The sequence below is a fragment of the Mus musculus genome, chromosome 6 (assembly GCF_000001635.26).
Source record: "Mus musculus strain C57BL/6J chromosome 6, GRCm38.p6 C57BL/6J".
Classification (NCBI taxonomy): domain Eukaryota; kingdom Metazoa; phylum Chordata; class Mammalia; order Rodentia; family Muridae; genus Mus; species Mus musculus.
The window spans coordinates 7024691-7045355 of NC_000072.6; the positions used below are offsets into that span (position 1 = coordinate 7024691).

At 39.3% G+C, this 20665-nt stretch overlaps 1 protein-coding gene across 2 annotated transcripts in view; it reads left to right on the plus strand.

The window, feature by feature from the left end:
* Sdhaf3 (succinate dehydrogenase complex assembly factor 3) overlaps nucleotides 1–14971 on the plus strand; it is an 83691-nt gene extending 68720 nt beyond the window's left edge. Inside the window, exon 3 of one of the 2 annotated variants that reach the window (XM_030255595.1) lies at nucleotides 14164–14971. In XM_030255595.1, the coding sequence (XP_030111455.1) occupies nucleotides 14164–14302 (139 nt within the window). In that variant the 3' untranslated portion in view covers nucleotides 14303–14971. The remainder of the gene's footprint in view (nucleotides 1–14163) is intronic. The other variant, NM_001077713.1, reaches the window with a different exon arrangement.
* The last annotated feature ends 5694 nt before the right edge of the window (nucleotides 14972–20665 follow it).

Consider the following 20665-nt stretch of genomic DNA (forward strand, 5'->3'; position numbering starts at 1 on the left):
CCGGGTTTATCTCACAGGAAACTCAGAAATGGTCAAGCCGGACCTTTCCTTGCAGTAAGTATCTCTGCACCAAGCGGTGCCCATACTGAATTTGTACAATCACAAACCAGTATGCACAGTTCTGAGTGCTGTGCAGCTCCTAAAGGAGAATTATCAACCTCAGAATTAGCAAAGCCTAAGCAAGAATTATGTCGTTAGTAACACCACGATTTGTGGCTAAAATAGGAGCTGGAAGTCGTTCTTCCTCATCCCTGTTTTTTTCACAGCCTATTGAGCTAAGGACACCTTGCAGTAACAGCAAGGGTGAAAAGCCAGAGGTCAGCTAAGGGGCTAAGCCTGTCTATCAAAATAAAAACCAATTTTTATTAATATAGAAATATCTACTTTTCTAGCCCTCTTGGTAAACTTAATTTTTAAATCAGACTGAAGGCCAAGTGCTGGAAATGTCCTTGGAAAGGAGATAACAGCAGCCACCTGTGTGCTCTAGGGGGGCGGGGATGCACATCCGCTGGTCCGCCTCGAGAATGTTGATTTACCTGCTTGAAAGACAAAATCTTGAAAGACAGTGAGAAAGTAGGAAAGCAGAACTTCTTTTGGGGAACTCTAGGTACTTTATTTAAATGTAAACTGTAAAGCTGAGGCTAGTCTCCGGCCTCCTGTCGGGAGCTGGCTCAGAGAGTAGCTTTTTTCGGAGCCTGAGTCCTCAAGCCGACTTTTAAGCAAAAGAGGAATTTTAGTCCTCAAGGTGATACTTTAGAAGATTTAGAATCTGTGTTCATCTAACAAATTAATTTATCTGGCAGCCACTGCGCTCTATCTTCATCTCGTGAAAAAACACAAACTGAGTCCCTACCCCAAATTAGAACTGGATCTGGACCCATCCATTTATTAGTTAGGGGGTCCTTCCATTTTACCAAAGTATAAGAATTAGAAGTAACTGGATGTCAGTGGCGATCCGCTGCAGACTGGCCCTTGATATCGGTGTGCAAGAAATTTAGGACAAATAAAGTGAAGGCAAGGTGGGCCTTTGGTGACCTTGGGGGATATAGCTGACCCTCTTTTGTCTTAAAAAGCCAATTCTTTAAGGTGCGATGAGCACGTTCAACTATTTCTTGTCCCATGGGGTTGTAAGGAATTTTAGTTTTATGTTTAATACCGAATTCTTTACAGAATGAAATAAAGTTTTTACTGGAATAAGATGGCCCATTGTCTGTCTTAATAAGTTTAGGCAATCTCATGGCATTAAATGCTTGTAGGCAATGATCAATTACGTTTTTTGAAGCTTCTCTTGTATGCAGAGAAGCAAAAAGAAATCTTGAACAAGTATCAATGTAAACATGTATATATTTTAGTTTTCCAAATTCTGCATAATGGGTTATATCCATTTGCCAAATATGATTAGGCATAAGGCCTTTAGGATTAACTCTTAGATGTGGCACTGGAGATAAAGTAATACATTTAGGACATTGTTTTAAATCTTATTTTAAATTTTACTATTTAGGATACGAACCACATTAATTATTACCTAAACTAGAAATATCTTTAGAGACCCAGCCTCTTGGGCTGCCTTATGCCATGTGTCGGAAGGACTCTAAACTTGAGTTATCAAATTTAACACTAACCATCTGTAGCAATGTAACAATTATTAATCTTAACCAACAACTTATGAGCTGATTGTGAAAACACTTAGAGCACATTACTAATAAAAAAGAACCAAATGAAGCAGTTACATTTAGACCAATCAGAGAATAATAATTTTTGTAGCTACAATCATAAAATAAAAAACACTTTACCATTGTCAAACACATTAATCATGAACCATTTATTAGCTTTTTTACTCTGAAACTTAGAGGCTGTGCACTCGCCCTTATTTCCTAAAACGAACAGTTTTTCCAGCAGGGGCCCTCTTGCCACGTGTCTGATTCCTGGCTGAAACATGTGGCAGCTCTCGGCTTTGCAGATAAAGTTTTTTATACCATCTTTATTATCCAACACAAAACATAGAACATTCATTCATACAGACTGGACACGAACATACATGAATCGAACACGAGAACAGATTGGTGCACCGGACATTAGACAAGACACAAAAGGTAACAGAGTACTCCTGCTATAAGGCCCAGAGAGATATTTCTCTCTGCTTTTTGGGACATTTTCCTCCCTTATGATGCATTTTTTATTAACTGGGGCAATACGCCTATTCCTTTTAATAAACCCTTTCTTTTCTCACACCTCATGTAGCTTCGGAGAGCTACGGCCTACCGCCTGATCCATGACTTTAAACCCTTTCTTCTTCCACCTAAGCAGCTTCCTAAAAAGCTGCGGCTAACCTGCCTGTTTCCGTTTCTAGTTCCGATTAACACGCTGCTGACCCAAGCAGAACCAGCGTTGGGTTAGCACTGATTCAAGCTTAATTCGTATCCTACCGCATCCTCAGCAACACTTTACAAAACTGAAATTTTAAGCTAGCGCTAGCATGTGTACCTGTCCGTTGCTCCGATGTCCAATACGAAGATCCTTTCCTGTGGAGCTCCAATGCAGCGTTTCTCTTAGCATCTCTCTGCCATTCTTTAGGCCCCACGTTGGGCGCCAAAATGTTGCGGCCGCCAGCAGCTCGCAACGTGAACGGTTTGACTGAGAAGGCCGCTCGAGCTGTAAGAGAGGAATCTAGACGGGGCGGAAGAAAAAATGTAGCCAAGACAGTTACTCTGATCAAGGCTCAAATTTTATTGTTGCGACACCAGTTATGAAGGAAGGGGGAGGGGACCCGATTCCCGCCGAATAATCTCTGGTCCAGTAGAAAGGTGCACGTGTGTGGCTCCTCAGGTTCCAGCAGTGGGCGTGGCAGAACGAATGAGCAGGAAGCTCCACCCCGAGCAAGCAGGTTTCAGGCTAGGGGAGGGGAGACTACATACAATGATAAAATAATTAATGTCCTCTTAAAAACTGCATTGTAGATGTTCTTGTTTAAGTGGTCTTCTTATGAGTCTTTTCTAAGCAGTGGCACTGGACTTAACTCCTTAAAGCCTCTTAGATGTGCAGGCATGACATTAGATACTCAGAAACATGTAGATGCGCTTCAGAGCCCATGCTCTGTAAGCCTCCTGGTCTGCAGGCTCTTGTGCCATTATTTCTGGTCAGGCTTCCAGCAGTTATGCCTTGCCCCAGGCACCAGTGACATTTATATGCCTGACATGGTTATCATAGAATTTCCCTGTGGTTCCCCTCAGCATTGGGAAAGTTCCAAGAAAGGAAGAGAAGGGCAGTCCTTTTATGCTGCCCCCATGCAGCCAACAAACTGGCCAGAGCAGACAACTTCAGTTGTTTGAGAATAAGGTCTGTTGTATTTCCCCTGGTAGTGGGAAACTGTCTGGAGTGTAGGCTTGTGTCTTTGAAGTGCTCTGCATCTCTGCAGATCATGAGAAGTCAAACTTAGAGCATCACAAAGCTGGAATCAAGATTCTGATATTTCCTCTTGACTAAATATGTGACTTGGTAAACTTTCTATTAATTTCTAAAATTCAGAGAAAGTGTCTTTTGACAGTTTATGGCTGTTTTGGTATATTCCTCTATGGAGAGAGCCCACTGAAATACTCCACTCTGCCATTTTTGCTGGTATCTAGTGAGAGTTTTGTATGGGCATTGTTCTGTTTTGATGTGCTAAACGTTGGCTAATAGGAAACCATCCAGCAGAGAGTCATTATAGTCAACTGTAGATATGTCAGTGAAAGGGGAGGCTTCTGCTCTGAAATTGGACTATTGAATTTGTAGGTGGCCTGGAGCAGACAGTGAAAGGGTGGAGGCCGGGGGAACTGAGCTTAAGAGAACAATTATAGTCAAGGCTCGTTAAGTCACTTGTGAAATAGTAACAGGAAGGGAGTGTTGAATGACTCTTTCATAGGGATCACCTAAGACATTGAAAAACACAGATGTTTACATTATGATTCATAGTAGTGAAATGACAGTTATGAAGTAGCAGCAAAAATAATTGTATGGTTGGGGGTTACCACAACATGAAGAACTGTATTAAAGGGCCACAGCATTAGGAAGGTTGAGAACCGCTGCTTTAGAAAAGTGGGTATGTTATTTGTGTTCCATTCAGTCTGGACATTCTGCATTCTGGTCAGGGTTTTATCATCACCACGGAAAAGCAACCTAGAATACAGAACAAAGAAAGTCAGAAATCAAGACACTTCATATACATTGATTGACAAAATGAGTTTCAGCAAAGCAGGGGAATTTCTGCTATGGACATAATTTTAACTTTTGAGTTGGTGGGAGCTAGGAGTCTGTTAAGTTACTGTACCCTAGTTGTTAGGATGTTAGTTCAGACACCAGAGTCAGTCATTGGTTGTTAAGTAGAGCTAAGATAGCTGGAGAGAATGACATTGGATCTACCATGTTCCACCCTTCCCACTGTTCAGTGACTGCGGCTGCTCCCTGGAATTTTTCTCCTCTTTCCCTCCCTCCCTCCCTCCCTCCCTCCCTCCCTCCCTCCCTCCCTCCCCCCTTTTCCTCTCTCCCTCCCTCCCTCCCTCCCCCCTTTTCCTCTCTCCCTCCCTCCCTCTCTCCCTCCCTCCCTCCTTCCCTTTCCCTCTCTCTTCCTCCATTCCTTCATTTTATCCCGACTTCCTGCTCTCCCTTTCTTTCTTTCTCCCAGGGCCTGGTACATTCTATAGAATCTTCTATACCCCCATCTTATTGTAATTTCTTCAGGGGCGGGGGGAGCCCAGGTGTTTAGTCTGTGAGACTCAACTTTATATTTGGTCTGGCTTAGAGGAAGATATAAATAAAACACTAACTTAAATGTTATTAGAGAACTATTAATTTGTGCTAAATAAATGGTAGATGTTGTGGCACAGGCCTTTGATCCCAGCATGCAGGAGGCAGAGACTGGCAGAGTTCTGTGTTCGAGGTCAGCCTTGTCTATATAGTAAGTTCCAGATCAGTCAAGGGTACATAGTGAGACTGTCTTAAAAAGAATCTGAACAAATATTTTCATATTAATAAGTATAGGATGCCAATGGATGTGTATGTAATAAACAAGAAAGAACTGAGTGTCATTACGTATTACACACTGACATTGTAGTTGAGAACTAGGTCTCTTAGTTGGTGTGAATGAATTTGTGGTCTTTGCACAACACTGAAATCACCTAAGTGTTCCTGTCACTAATGGTAGATATAGTAACAAGTTTTAAGAATTCTGGAATTTTGGTCTCTTTAAAAAGCACAGAAACATTATAAGAATGTGTTCTCATTTTAATCCCAAGTATGGGGATTTGGGGCTGCTTCAGACTGTCCACAGCAGCTGACTAAGATTTGCTGGTGCTGTAGCTGAGGCAAGCATGGTTTGGCCAGCTGCAGATAGTTTCTGCAATTGTGTCATGTTTGGAATTCTGGGAACTTTTCAGAGGGTACATATGGAGGTTGGATGCAGTTTGTTAGTAGCCATGGTCAAAGTAACAAGGGGAAATATGTTAAATTCAGGGATCTCTCTCTCTCTCTCTCTCTCTCTCTCTCTCTCTCTCTCTCTCTCTCTCTCTCTCTCTCTCTCTCTCTTCTCCCCTCCCTCCCTCCATGTTCCTTTTTGTCCTATCTAGTGATAGCTGGTGAAACCAGGGATGGGTGGGGGTGGGATGGGGGAGGGATGAAAGGTGGGAAAAGAAGAGCTCACAAAGCAGCAAAGACCAGCTAGAGCTAGGGGCTGTATTCAGCATGCCATGATGTTGTCTTTACCTATTTGCTAACTCTTTTTTTTTCATTTTTTATTTGGTATTTAGCTCATTTACATTTCCAATGCTATACCAAAAGTCCCCCATACCCTCCCACCCCCACTCCCCTACCCACCCACTCCCCCTTTTTGGCCCTGGCGTTCCCCTGTACTGGGGCATACAAAGTTTGCATTTCCAATGGGCCTCTCTTTCCAGTGATGGCCGACTAGGCCATCTTTTGATACATATGCAGCTAGAGTCAGGAGCTCCGGGGTACTGGTTAGTTCATAATGTTGTTCCACCTATAGGGTTGCAGATCTCTTTAGCTCCTTGGGTTCTTTCTCTAGCTCCTCCATTGGGAGCCCTGTGATCCATCCATTAGCTGACTGTGAGCATCCACTTCTGTGTTTGCTAGGCCCCGGCATAGTCTCACAAGAGATAGCTACATCTGGGTCCTTTCGATAAAATCTTGCTAGGGTATGCAATGGTGTCAGCGTTTGGATGCTGATTATGGGGTGGATCCCTGGATATGGCAGTCTCTACATGGTCCATCCTTTCATCTCAGCTCCAAACTTTGTCTCTGTAACTCCTTCCATGATAAACAGCTTCGGTGAAGTAGCTGTATATAAAATAAACACATTTGCTAACTCTTAACTCCCCACTCAGTTACGGCAGGACCAGGGCTTTTTTCATTTTTGCAGAGTCAGCTTGAACAGCCCTTTACTACATATTAAATTCCTGCTGACCTGTCCTTAAAATAAGCTGATCTTATCCCCTCTGTCACTCTTTCTCTTCATATTACCCTTCCCCATTGGCCTTCACACCTCTCATATGTAACACTGTGTTCAGGTTTGCAGACATTCTAAGGACAGCAGTGACGTGAAATGTGGCTAAACTTCCACGTGAGTTGCTAATTTCCATCTTAAAGGCTCTCATTATTTGGAACGCTGAAAAAAATCCCACTATATTTTAAAATACAATTTCAAAATCATGTTTTAAAATGTAAACCTCTTTGCAATTTGAAAATATTTTATCTAGTGATCTGCAAATTATTATCCTTTTAAATATCTTTCCATAATTGAATTTGAAAAAGGATATGATCAAAGTAGTTTAATTGCTCCCTAAGAGTATTTTACAAGTAACATATATATGTATATAAGGTTATAAAAGGAGGACACTGTGTCCTCACAAAATTAATTTGCTGAGTAAAATAAGCCATACAAAAGAGAGTATGTATTGTGTGGTCCTAACTGAAGTTCTGTGCCTATAAAAAACTTTAACACCCTACCAAAAAGCCATTAGAGCCAATCAACAAATTCAGCAAAGTCATAGAATACAAATGAACATACAAAAATCAGACATGTTTCTGTGCATAATAACTATTTGAAATTGAACCAATTATGTATCAGCTAAGAAATAAAATACTAGAAGATAAACTAAGAAGATAAGGCAGTATGTGTTGAAAACATAAGCATGATGAAAGAAATAAAAAACAAAAATAAACAAAGATTCTATGCTCACAAACTAGAATAATTAATATAGTCAAAAATTTTTTTTATCACCCAAAGCTACATACTGATCACTATCAAAATAGCAATTATGGGACTGGAGACACGGCTTAGTGGTTAGGAACACTTTTTGCTTATGTAGAGGACCCAAGTTCAGTTCCAAGCACTGAATTGACAGTTCACAACCATTTGTAAGTCTAGTTCCAAGGAGTCTGATGACTTCTGACCTCTGAGGGTACTAGGCATACATGAAGTGTGTGTATGTGTATGTGTGTGTGTGTAAAAATTCATATACATAAATAAGTCTAAAACATTAAACGATGATTTTTTTACAGATATAGAACAATAATGAACTACAAATGGTCTGAATAGCCAAAAACATTTGAGAAAGAACAAAGCATATCACACGTTTCAAATTTTAAAATAAAAGGCACAGTAATTAAAGTAGTGTGGTACTGCATAAAGACAGACTAGTGAAACAACGGAATCCAGAAATAAGTCCATCATATAGTTAGTTTACCTTGTAGAGGCACTAGGAATACACAGTGAAAAGAGGTGTTGGGAAAAACTGGATATCTACACAGGAAACAATGAAACTGGGTATCTTACACCATCTAAAATTATCAGCTCAAAATGGATTAAAGACTTAAGTTAGATTGGTCACTGCAGTAGACAAGGCACTGTAATAGACAAGGCACTGCCATAACCTGGGCACTGCCATAACCTGGGCACTGCCATCGAACTAGAAGCAGAGATAGTGAGGGTGTTTGCCTGGAACATCAAAAGCACAGACAATGAATCTGAAGTTGAGCAAGTGGGAATATTCTTTGTGAACAGCAAAGAAGATAGTCATAAAATGCTAAGACTACCCAAGGAATTGAAGAATACATGGAAACTGCACTTCTCATAAAGGATTTATATTCAAAGTATGTCAGGAACACCTACAACTCACAAACAGCCAAATAACCCAATTAAAAAAAAAAAAAACTGAAAAGGGGGCAAAGACTTGAATAGACATTTCTCTAACTAAAATACACAAGTGACAAACAGTCAGAAGCAGTTCAGCGGCAGGGTCATTAAGGAAATGTGAGCTGAGCCTCAGTGAGGTCTCACTGCATACCTCACAGGACAGGCATCACTAGCAGACATATCAAATAGTGGTGAGGATGTGAAGCAATTAGAACATCTGCAAGAAAGGATAGCCACTGTGGAAAACAAACAAACAAAGCTTTGATAACAAGCAACCTGGACAGGACATTTATTCAGAATGATTGATAGCAAACTCTTAACGAAATAACACTCCTGTTTCCTCCACCTCAGTAGTATGCAGACTAGCTTAGATGTAGTAACAACCATCAGAACAGGTAAAGAAAATCTTAGAACTCACAGTGTTGAGCGTTCCAAAGAAGGACCTGCTATGAACAGCAGCATAGATGACTCTGCAGGAAGGGTGCTAACTGAAAAAGACCAGTCGAGTGACACACTGCCTGAGCCTGCTGAAATCAGATATCTAAAATGGTTGAACTAATAATACTGGAGTGTGGAGTGGTGGTCGTCTGGATGGGGTAAGAAGAACTAGAGATATAAGACTTATACAACATGGGTACCCGCTGGAGAGCTGCAGCTCCTTGTGTCCATAGTTAAAACTATCCAACACAGTTAAAGAAGTACCTATGTCTCATGTGCTGCACACATATGCAAACAATAGAAAAAAAATAAAAAACCAAAAACCCACCCAAATCCTGTAGTCTAGCAGGGAAGAGCACATTTGCACCTAGATCCAACAGTCCAGTCTGTTATAAACTCTGTATGTGTGCTCGTTATGATGATAACTGGGCAGTAGTAGAAATTAATAATGTTCCCATCCTATTCGGGAGTTTTAGCTTGTACTAAAGAGCATTTAATATATTCCTAATTCTATGAAGTTGTTATATTTTAAAAGAATGAGTAAGAGCTCAGTGTGAAAATGGAAGTTTGTAACCGGTGTAGTATTCTGTAGCTGATTGTATTGGTACATGGTACCACATTCATAAGAGACACCATGTCGGTGCTATATAGGTGGGCTTGATGTATTTACTCTGTGTGACATATGCATTATCAATGGTCAGAAACTGACCATCATGGAAATATACCTAGGTTTTTTTTAATGTGTATAAAGTTTAGACTTTTTGTTTATAATGAAATTATTCACAACAACCTAATACATAACTCCACATGAATTTCCTAGAAACTTTTTATGCTAAGTATATAGTTATATATAAATATAAACAAATGCATAATTGCATATAGAATATTTTCTTTTTTTTCAAATGATGGAAGGACTCCTATTTATTTATTTATCTATTTATTTTATGTGTATGAGTACACTATAGCTGTACAGATGGTTGTGGGCCTTCATGTGGTTGTTGGGAATTGAATTTAGGGCCTCTGTTCACTCTGGTCAACCCTACTCGCTCCCGTACTCGCTCCCGTAGGACCCGCTCGCTTGGTCCCTGCTTCCTCCAGCCCAAAGATTTATTATTATAAATAAGTACACTGTAGCTGTCTTCAGACGTACCAGAAGAGGGTGTCAGATCTCATTACAGGTGGTTGTGAGCCACCATGTGGTTGCTGGGATTTGAACTCAGGACCTTCAGAAGAGCAGTTGGTACTCTTACCCATTGAGTCATCTTGCCAGCCCCCAGAATATTTTCTTAAGCTGATAATAGTTTATTTCTTCATTCTGAGATACCACATACATTGAATTTCCATTTTAATATACTCAAATGATTTTTTATAACTTTCAAAATTATTGTTTTTGGAGTATGAGTGTTGCCTGCAGGTTTGTCTATGAACCCCGTGTGTGCCTGGTTCCTGTAGAAGCCAGAACTGGCGTTACAGATAGTTGTAACCCCTTGTTCATTGCTGCTGTTGTTTTGGTTTGGTTTTGTGTTTTGAGACTGAGTGTATGTAGTGTAGGTGGGACTCGTGCCCGTCTTGCCGTCATCTCTCAAGTGCAGGTGTTGCAGGCATGTGCTTATATTTGGCTTGCAAGTATTTATAGAGATCTGTGTTTATCAGGCATGTATAGTTTTCTGTTTTGTATTGTGTGTATGTATGTTTATCTGGCTTTGATATTAAAGTAGTACTGGCTTCTTGAAGGGGTTTGGGAGTGTTTCTTCTATGCTAAAGCAATTTAAGAAGTGTTAATTGTAGACCTCTGATACAGTGGTAGAGTTCCACTATAAATGTACCTGGACCTGCACCTTTAGCTTGATGACTCTTGTTAAAATCTTAAACAGTTTAGTCACTTGATATGTGTTTCCTTACTATTAAAAGATCACTCTGAGCCCTGTCTTTGTTGCAACTACTGTATTTCATGTACCTTTGGAGACACAGAAGGTTTTAGATCTGGGTGTGTGCTGAGCAGGCTGGACAGAGTATGACGGAGAGTAACAGGACTAACTTAGGAAGGCCTCAAGGAAGATGTTTATAGGAGTTGGAAAGATGGATGCTTTGCAGAGGTTCTAAGTTCAGCGCCCAGCATTTACATGGTAGCTCACAACCATCTCTCATAGCATTTGATGCCCTCTTCAAATGTGCAAATATACATGTGGACAAAACACTCACATGCATAAAATACATACATAAATAAATCTTTTAAAAGGGGGAAAATGTTTATGCTTTACCCAGAGATAATAAGCAGCCACCAGCCACAAGAGAAACCTTGAAGGTGGAAACAGAATACTTGCAAAGACAGAATTTAGAGTCCAGAGTATTTTACAGCCTGGATATAAACGTCTGCTAAAAGTATTTGAAATGTAAATAAAGAAAATATCCAATAAAAGAAAAAAAGCATTAACTGTTTACCATTTTGATTCTCGCCACAGTCACATGAGGTATGTGGTCAGATGCCATCATGTATAGACATGCATAGATATGTTTGAGAATTCTAATTAAAGATGTCCTAATAATTTGATAATTAGTGCTGAATAACAGGTTGGTGTTTTGTTTGTTTTGCTTTTCAGTAACATTCTGAAATAGCAACCCAGGGAGGAGACTTAATGTCTATAACATAATAATGTATTACGAAATTCATTGATGACATTGTACCATTAGAAAAAAGGCTGTGGGGCTGGGGAGATGACTGCTGTCAACAACTGTCTGTAACCATAGTTTTGAGGGATCTGTTGCCTTCCTCTGGGCTCCTTATGAACCAGGCACACTGTGCTTCACATATGCAGCAAAGAAACCATGTACATAAAATAATAAGTATAAGTGCCATGATGTCTCATAACAATATATTTTTCTAAAAGAAAAAGTAGATATATAAAAACAAGTATACAAATAATACACTTAGCACAGTGGCTTTTTCAGATAACCAGGAAAATGAGTTCTAAAAATAATTCTTATGATTATATATATTACATAGCATAGTTTACATCTATTACATTGTATACTGTCAGAGCAATGCTGTCAGTGTGAGTGTCCCACAAAATATACCTGTCGGTGATAAGGGAATTGTTTCTTGGCCTTGTTTTCTGTTAATCAATGCAATTTAGGAGTAAAGAAATAGCATATGTTATCCTCTGATGCTAGCACACACTGTAAAAAGAAAGGATATTCTGACAGTGATTTGAAAATCTGGTCAGAAGGAACCAAAACTCAAATTTATCGTCATAGTACCAATGACCACTTTGTGTGCTTCTGAACGAGTCTGTCCCAATGACTTGGCTGAGGAGCTTGACATCTCAGATGTCTGAATATTCTGCTAGCTTCCAGGTTCTTGTAGGGAGAGGTGTTTGAAATCATTTCTCTGGGGGTTTCTCTGAGTAGCCTTGGTTGTCCTGAACTTACTCTGTAAACCAGGCTGGCCTGGAACTCAAAGATCCACCTGCCTCCACCGTCCAAGTGCTGGGATTAAAGGTGTGTGCCACCACACCCAGCTCTACAGTTTTTGTTTGTTTTTGGTTGTTAGTCTGTGCTTTTTTTGTTTTTTTTTTTTTTTTTTTTTTTTTTTTTGAGTTCTGTACTCACATTACTGATTTCCTTAAAAGACAAAAAGCATAGTATAGATTGTACTTTCACTCTCACAGTTTACTAAAAAACTAAAATACCAGCAATTTCTTAATAGTTTTGAAAAGTAATTTGTACTTTTTTTACTCTAAATCAGAAAGAAAAGTATTGGATCTAAAGAAAAATGTCTCTCCCTAAAATGTATTCATTCATTCTAGGATTCCACTCAGCAGTACTGAATAAGCCTAACTTGCACCCTTTTGTTCCTAGTGTTTCATAGAGCCAATACCATACTATATTGTTTAGAGTACCCCCCCTCTTTTATAAAGAGATTAGTCCATGTTGGTACACAGGCCTTATTTGTAATAGCTGCACTTCTTTGCTTACCTTATTGCTGTTACTTCTTTATAATCCATAGTTTGAATACACTTTCTTCTCTTGATGTAGAAATAGGCTGTTTCTAGTGTGTTTCTTTAGCCAATGATATCTCTGTGGAAACTTATATGTGCGCTATTTAGTTACATGTTCAAAAGCATCCTCAGGAGTAGTTTTTAACCATGAATTTGCTTTGCCTGCCAGAAGACACAGACAGTATTTAAAGACATTTTTGATTGGGGGATGGGTGCCACTAACATTTAGTAGTTAGAGGTCAGAGATGTTCTAAACCCCAAACAAAATAAAAGAGCTCTTACCCATAGAAAGAGAGTTAGCCAAATTTTCCAGAACCTCAGTTGTGCCCAAATTGAGAAACCCCGTTTAGTGGCCTAACTTAGAAGTAGAGTTGATGAAGCTTATGGTATGTGACATTTCATGAGATGAATTTTCATAAAGCATAGAGCAAATATTTCTAACGTAAGAGATGCATGGGATTAAAGCCGAAGTTCCTTCAGTGATGTTGGTGATATGGTCTGACATAACTGCAGCTATTTTGTATGTACCCTCCATGTTGCTCATATACCACCCCTCTTACTTCACCTAGGACTAATCAGCTTAAAGGTTAGCTGATAATACTTGTCTAGTTAGCCAAACATGTTGTGCCACTTCCATGCCTGCCTTTTAAACCTGCAAACCTGTTTTTTCCTATAACATTTCTATAAGATTGGTACCGTACTTAGACTCCTGAGTCCTTTTTGTGGTCCTGATTGATCAGTCTGAATTAAGCATTCAATAAATTTTCATCATCTCTGAAACTGGTGTCTTAAGTGGTCAGTGCAAAGCTAATCCCAGACCCCAACAGTTCGCAAGTTTAGTAGCTGTGAACAAACTCAAATGTCCAGTCCAGGTTGAGTAGCCCCAGAATTAGCTAGTTCAGTCTCTTACTCACTATGAGCACCAAATCGTTATCTTTGTGGACTGGAAACGGTTGGTGCATCTTATCTTCCTCCCGTTAGAGGAGTGCAGAGAGTGATAGAGTACTAGGCCAACCACTAAACGCTGAATTACACTATTGAACATAGAGCTCTTTACAATGACGAACACTAAATGTTAGGAGGTTGAAAGAGTTGGTTTGTGTGGTGATTAAAATGTTTAGGTAAAGACAGAGAGAGGAATAGCCTTCTTCCTGGATTCTGAAGCCCACTTCTCAGCTTTTAAGACCTATGGTTTTCTTTTGAAAATCTGATGAAAAGTTAATAGCCCCAGAACCGTGTGTACATGGTCTGGCTGGTGGCAATGCATACTTCTAAAGCAGACCTCTACTACTTGTTTGCAGATTAAGAACTTTCCTAATGTCTGCAAAAACACTTTAGAATCCTAAAATAATATCTACTTGAAATCATGTCTGAAGATGAAAACCATGATTGTTTGTAGCTTTTTAATCAACTGCAGAAAATTTAGTGATGGAGCTCAGTTAGTGACTTGGGAATGAGAAACTGCAGTCCCTGTGACTCAGGACGTGTGCATGAATGCTTTTAAATCTAACCATCCCTTTCTCTGTGTGTCTTTACTAGACGTACGCAGCAGTGCTGTGGCAACAAGCTGAGGACAGCAGACAAAGCTCAACTGGAAAAGCGTGTTTTGGCACCTCTCTCCCAGAAGAAAAACTCAATGACTTTCGTGATGAGCAAATTGGACAGTTGCAAGAGCTGATGCAAGAGGCTACTAAACCCAATAGGCAGTTTAGTATCACTGAGTCTACAAAACCACAGTTGTGATACATGATCTTAACAAAGTGGCTACATTTATAACCTGTTACCTCATCTACCATTGACTCTCTAAAATATATTCTTTCAGCTACAGAATAGTCTCTTATTTTTGGACAGTATGAACAATGCATGATCAAAATCATAAATGACGCACTTGTCATCATTGCAATGACATATTTATTTGCTGTGTGGAATGTAGTTTTATGGAATTTAATTTCTGGACTAAAGAAAGGTGTTAAAAAAGATATACTTTGGGATTATGCTGAAATTTTTTTGTATATGAATTTGTTTTAAATTCTATCCCCATCAAGTGTTAGCCTCCTGATTTGTCTCTAGCTTCATCAGTTAAATAAACATATCATAATAATGGAAGATGTAGAATTCCAATAAGTTTGCTATTAGACATATTGTGATTCTGAAAGTCCCACCATTTCTCCTTTAGTAGTACACACCTGGCTATCACTCAGAATTTCATCTATGAGTCACGTTGAAAGTTTTAAGAAAAGCCTTAAGATTCAATTGTTAAGAATTTCAGTTATTGTCTAAAGGTTGGGGAGATGAAAAATACTAAGTTGGCTCATACATTTAAAAATAAATTATCTATCAAAACCTGCATGTATGTTGGGTGACCTACTGGATACTGATGTGACACAATTTTTGCCAGGCAGCTCGCTCAACTGGTAAAGTGTTTGCTGTGAGAGCATGAGGACCGGAGTTCAGATTTCTAGTACCCACATAAAAAGCAGACATGGAGATGCAGGCTTTAATGAGAAAGCAGAGACAGGCACATCCCCGTGGCTCACCAGCCAGTGTAGCTGAAGCAGTGAATGTCAGGTTCAGTAGGAGATCTGGTCTTGAAAGGAGTAGATCAGAGAGGAAAGATAGGCTCTATAGATTGACTGCCTGTGACACTTGTATAAAGATAGGTTCTCTAGATTGAGAACAACAGAGAAGTGTCTTGTGGAGGATCCAGTGTGGTCTAGGTCAGCAGGCTATTAACCTGCTGGGCAGAGAACAGCTTGTGCATCCCTTCCTGTGAAGGAGCAACCCTGTGTGTTTAACGTTCCACATTTGCCTAGTGCTTATCTGTGAGCACAAGGGTCTTCATACCTCCTAGATTGAACTAAAACCTTATTTCCAACATTCTAACCTGTGTTTCAAAATATATGTGATCTTTCTAATCATATTAAAAAGTAAACTTTTTCTCAATATACTGGATGATATTAACATATACCCAGTTCATCAATTAATCTGCAGTTCAGCTTAGATGTTACATTTCCCTAGAGTCCTCCTCATTATGAATTCTGATAACACCGTCTGGTAGATTGCACAGTAGTCCTAGATCCCAGCCTCTCTTGATAGCCATTTCTGTTGTAAGTAAGTGTGTAACTTCTCTCTCCCTCATCCATCTCGCTGGCCTTGGAACTTGATTTGCTCAAACAAAACAAAACAAAAAACAAACAAACAAACAAACCAAAAACCCCAATGTATGGTCCAGACTTTAAAGCCTGGCACATTTCCACCCTTGCATTAGAAACTTGCTTTCCTGGCTGCCACATGGGCTACCCACCAGAGGACCCATGCCCGTGAGGGAGACTGGACCACCCAGCTCAGCCAGCAGCAGATCCATAAATAAGACTACTGAAATTTCGCTTTACAAAGACATTTTGAGACATGGAAAAATCTCTGGTGTTACTAGTAACCAAGAAAAGATGCTTTGAAATAGAATTTTCATAAAGCATTAGGTTGTCTTTTCAGTAACATGGTGGACTCTATACAGGTAATCACCTTTCCTACTAGAAACTCAAACTTTTAGGTGGAATAGAAAGAAACACTCGAGTTGCCGGTATCCTAAGGGATGAAGGGACTTGAAAGTCAACTTCTACAAGTAGAAAGCTGAAGCTTCTGCACAAGTGTGTTGCAGGTTTGATTTTGATTGTCCCTGAACACAGTGTATGCCAAACACAAAGCTCAGAGCCCACCTGAAGTGGAAGATCTCAAGGAAATCGTTTTTCCTTGAAGCCAGTACCATTATAACCGTACACTAATGGTTAGAGTAAGGAAGAAGAAAACCTTCTGAATACTTGGGCAGTGATGCAGGCCATTGCAAATTCAATGGCTAAAACAAAACGTTTATGCTATAAAGTTTGTGTAAAGTGGTCTCCAATAAGTACTTGAGAAATGTAAACCATTTGGGAAGACACCAGATCCACAAATAATTGTCCTAGGGAATGTCATAAGTTTACATAAACTCACAAGGTAAATTAAACCCATAAATAACTGAGACAGACCACAAGGAAGTTCAGGTGTTGGGACTAACACATGTGCAATACAGAACAAAACATTTGCAAATAAGAGGTAGTTAAACTGTCTGTCGGAAATAAAGCATCACACGTTTGAAAGACCAAAATAGAACTCAGAGAAATAGGAAGGGATTAAAAAAAATCCTCAGTGGACAGGCTTTATAGTTTGGGAGGGCCTTAAATTATTAAAATTCAGGACAAAAGATGCAGAGGCTATGGCACATGAAAGCATGATTGTTCATCAACAACAGTCTAACATATATCTAGACTGTGAAATACTGAGTCAGACCATAGGAAATACCCAAAAAATAACTTCCCCAACATAATATTTTTATTATTTTTGAATTTCATATCATACATCCCAATCACACTCACTTCCTAATCCTCCTAGGTCCACCCCTACCCTTGTGATGCCCCCCAGAAAAGAAAGAATACCAATTTATTTTGCCCACATACTGGTACATGATCAAACTCCCAGTGGCCAGTCCCTTAAAGAAAACAGTCCTTCCCCACCTGCACGCTGCCAGAAGGCATCAGTTCTAGAGAGTTAGGCTTCAGCATCCTTACCACATTTACAACAGTTATCTTTGATAGTTTCCTGTTCAGGCTCTTATTGTTTCAGGGGTATGCAGAGAAGGGTTGTCACAAAAACCTATGTCTCTTCTCAACTATGCATCTGCAGTCATTGATACCACTGCAAATGTCACTTCTTTGCCCTTTACAGTCAACAGGAGCACAGATCATGGACTTCCACATGGTTTTTAGTGACAGCATGGACCACAGACCAGACGAAAGTCTAGATAACCTTCAAAAGAGTTATCAGTGAGTACAGGCCAAGTCCTGGAACAGTCCTGGTGGCCCAACTCATTGCCTCCTTTCTTTCTCCTTTATAGTTCTCAGAAAGTGTTTGGAATCTATTGGTGATGCAAATCTTGAAACAAAAGGATACATTTAGAGCAGCCTGGCTCCTCTTTCTATCCCTCCTGGAACAGGATGTCTTTCACCATGGTGGCTCAACACAGATCAGGTCACCCTTAGGATCTGAATTCCACAGTGAACTTTCTCTGGAGGACCCTTAGATACAGTGTAAGCCAGGTATGGGTAGATGAGAGAGTCCACACTGGTCAGGTCTTCTGAGCTTTGGACTTGCTGGTTTTGAATCTTAAGACCATAATACTTGATACTACTAGTAGTAAATGGAGTTCAATATGAGATCTTATAAATATGTCTCACTAGACTCTTGCTAGTACAAATTGTGATTAAAGATCCAGTGAGCAGATATAATGACCAATGTGCAGTAAAGTTTCCAGTCACACTTTTACCTGACTTCTCAACAAGAGTAACAGACACCAGAAACTGTCTGAATGACTATTCTTATTTATGGAAAGAAAAATGCCTTCAACTTAAAATTTTGTAACAAATATATTTCAAGTGTGATGATAGACTATGTATAGTTTCAGACATTAATTAAGAGTGTCACCTAGGGATTCTTAGTAAAATAAGATACCTCCCCTACCCTCAATTTATGTCAATATGGGTGAGTCTAAGGCATATATATGTATGAAGAATATTGATGTTTCATGTAATTAAAATGAGTATTTTAAATAAACATGGAGAGTAATACATTGGGTAACGATCACAGCTGATGTAAATTTGGATACTTTGAAAGGAGAGTACTGGTGTTGGTCAATTTTAAGTATGAGTGACTAGAAGCATCACCATTTTAAATGGTCATACATAAACTAGTATACAGATTTGAAGCTAGTAAAGGAATAAATGAAATAGTAAAAACACTATGAAATAAGGAAGGAGCAAGATCAATTGAAAAAGATAAGAGTAAATAGATGCTTTGGTTTGACAATGTCTGTCTCTTCTGAAACTCATGTTCAGGGTTGATTGTTATTGTGAGATGCTAGAAGGGTAGACAGAATCTGGAGTGTGCATTTGGAAGGGCTTTGGGATTCTACAGAGTCAGTAAGGTAGAGCCCTCATGACTGAATACTAGTGACTTTATAAGAGGAGACAAAGAGACAAAACACAAGGCACCCTCCATCCCCATGTGATACCTCACTGCCTTGGGATTCAGTTAGTAAGAAGACCAACAACCATCAGCAGATCCAGCCCCTTCACCTCCTACCAGGACTTTGAGCCAAAGTACATTTCTAAAGATAACCACATTGATATTGTGGTGTTGAGCCACAACAACAAAAAGGGCTATAATGATGGATATAACTCGAAATGTCATTAATTGTGTTTATTAAAGATAAAGGACAAAGTTATCCAGTTAAAGGCAATTTTAAGTGGTTAAAGAAGGAAACAAATTATGCTGTTATGAAAATTTGCATCTGAAGCATAATATATTGGATTTCATACAAACCAAATGAAATTTTATGTGTAATATACACATGTGTATGATAAAAGTTATGGCAAAAGCATTGCTAGAATTTAACTAGGGTGATTTAAAATTTTGTTTACATGGTAAGAAAGGGATCAAGCAGCCTCATACTTTAGAAAGCTAACACAATTCCCAATAATTCACATGTCAGTAAAGAAACCAGGAATGTAACGAACTTACCAGCTGTGAAAATGCCCAATAAGATGTATGGGCGGCCAAAAAAACACAACACTTGGAGTAAATTGATCCACTTCAATGTGTCTACAAAGAGAGGTTGTATATGAGAGTATATATCTTAGCCAGGCAGGGTGGCAGACACCCAAAATTCTAGCACCTGGGAAGAGTCAGAGGCAAGATCAGTTCAAGGTAACCTTCGGCTATGTGGTAAGTTTGAAGTCAGCCTTGGCTACATGAGAGATCCTGTCTCAAAACCTAAAAGTGCCCCAGTACAGGGGAACGCCAGGGCCAAAAAGTGGGAATGGGTGGGTAGGGGAGTGGGGGGGGGTATGGGGGACTTTTGGGATAGCATTGGAAATGTAATTGAGGAAAATATGTAATAAAAAATATTTAAAAAATATACCTACCTTAGTAATTTCAAGAAACAAAGCCTCAGAAGGAAATAATGATTAGACCAAAAAGATAAATTTTAAAAAGTGATTCTTTAAACATAATCTACTATTGATCATATCAATGGCAAATCTTTAGGAGTGTTGATTAACAGAATGAAAAAGTAATTCATATAGGAACAAAGGAGGATGCAGTTATTTCTGTTGTAACATTCAGTAGATAGGATATTATAAACAACTTAAAAATAACATTTGTAACATCCAGAAGAATATAAGCTTACCAAAATACACACAAAAATGTTGCTACAGCAATGAAAGACATACAGCCAAAAGTTTACAGTGATTCCAGAAAGAATCATATTTGAATCAGCACTGCCCAATATCAAAAAATGATTCTAAACTGAAGCTTTTTCGCTGAGCAGAAAGAGAGGAGGACTCCCTCATTAGCTTTATCACACAGCAAGTGAAGTGTGAGAAGGGAAAACTAAATGGCCAATTTCACCTCTGAACATGGACGTAAAAGCATTATCAAGACAAATGTAGCAAATGCCAGCTCATGACCTGGTCAGGTTTGTGCCAAGAATCCATTCCTACACAAGACAATCAATTGCGACCATATTCCACATAACCAAAATAAAGGACTAAATCATGGTAAGTGGAGAGGTACAGAAGCATTTGATAAACATTCAGCTTTTATTCATGATGAAAATTCTCTTAAATTAGGTATGAAGGGCACTTCAATTAAATTAGAGGATTTCTACAGATATCTGCAGCAAACATGAATCATTGGCAGCCATCTCTTTAATGTTCAGATAAAGACAAGAATAGTCTATCCATCTCCTTCGACTGTCACACTCTTTGTGCATCCTCTTTAGCGTGGTTCCCTGAGCCCTGGAGAGAGTTGATGGAGACATCCCATTTAGAGCTGAGTGTTCCAAGGTTTCTCACTGCACATTGTCTGGCTATGGATCTCTGTATTTCTTCCCATCTGCTGCAGGAGGCAGCTTCTCTGATGGTGGATGAGAAAGGCACTGACCTATGAA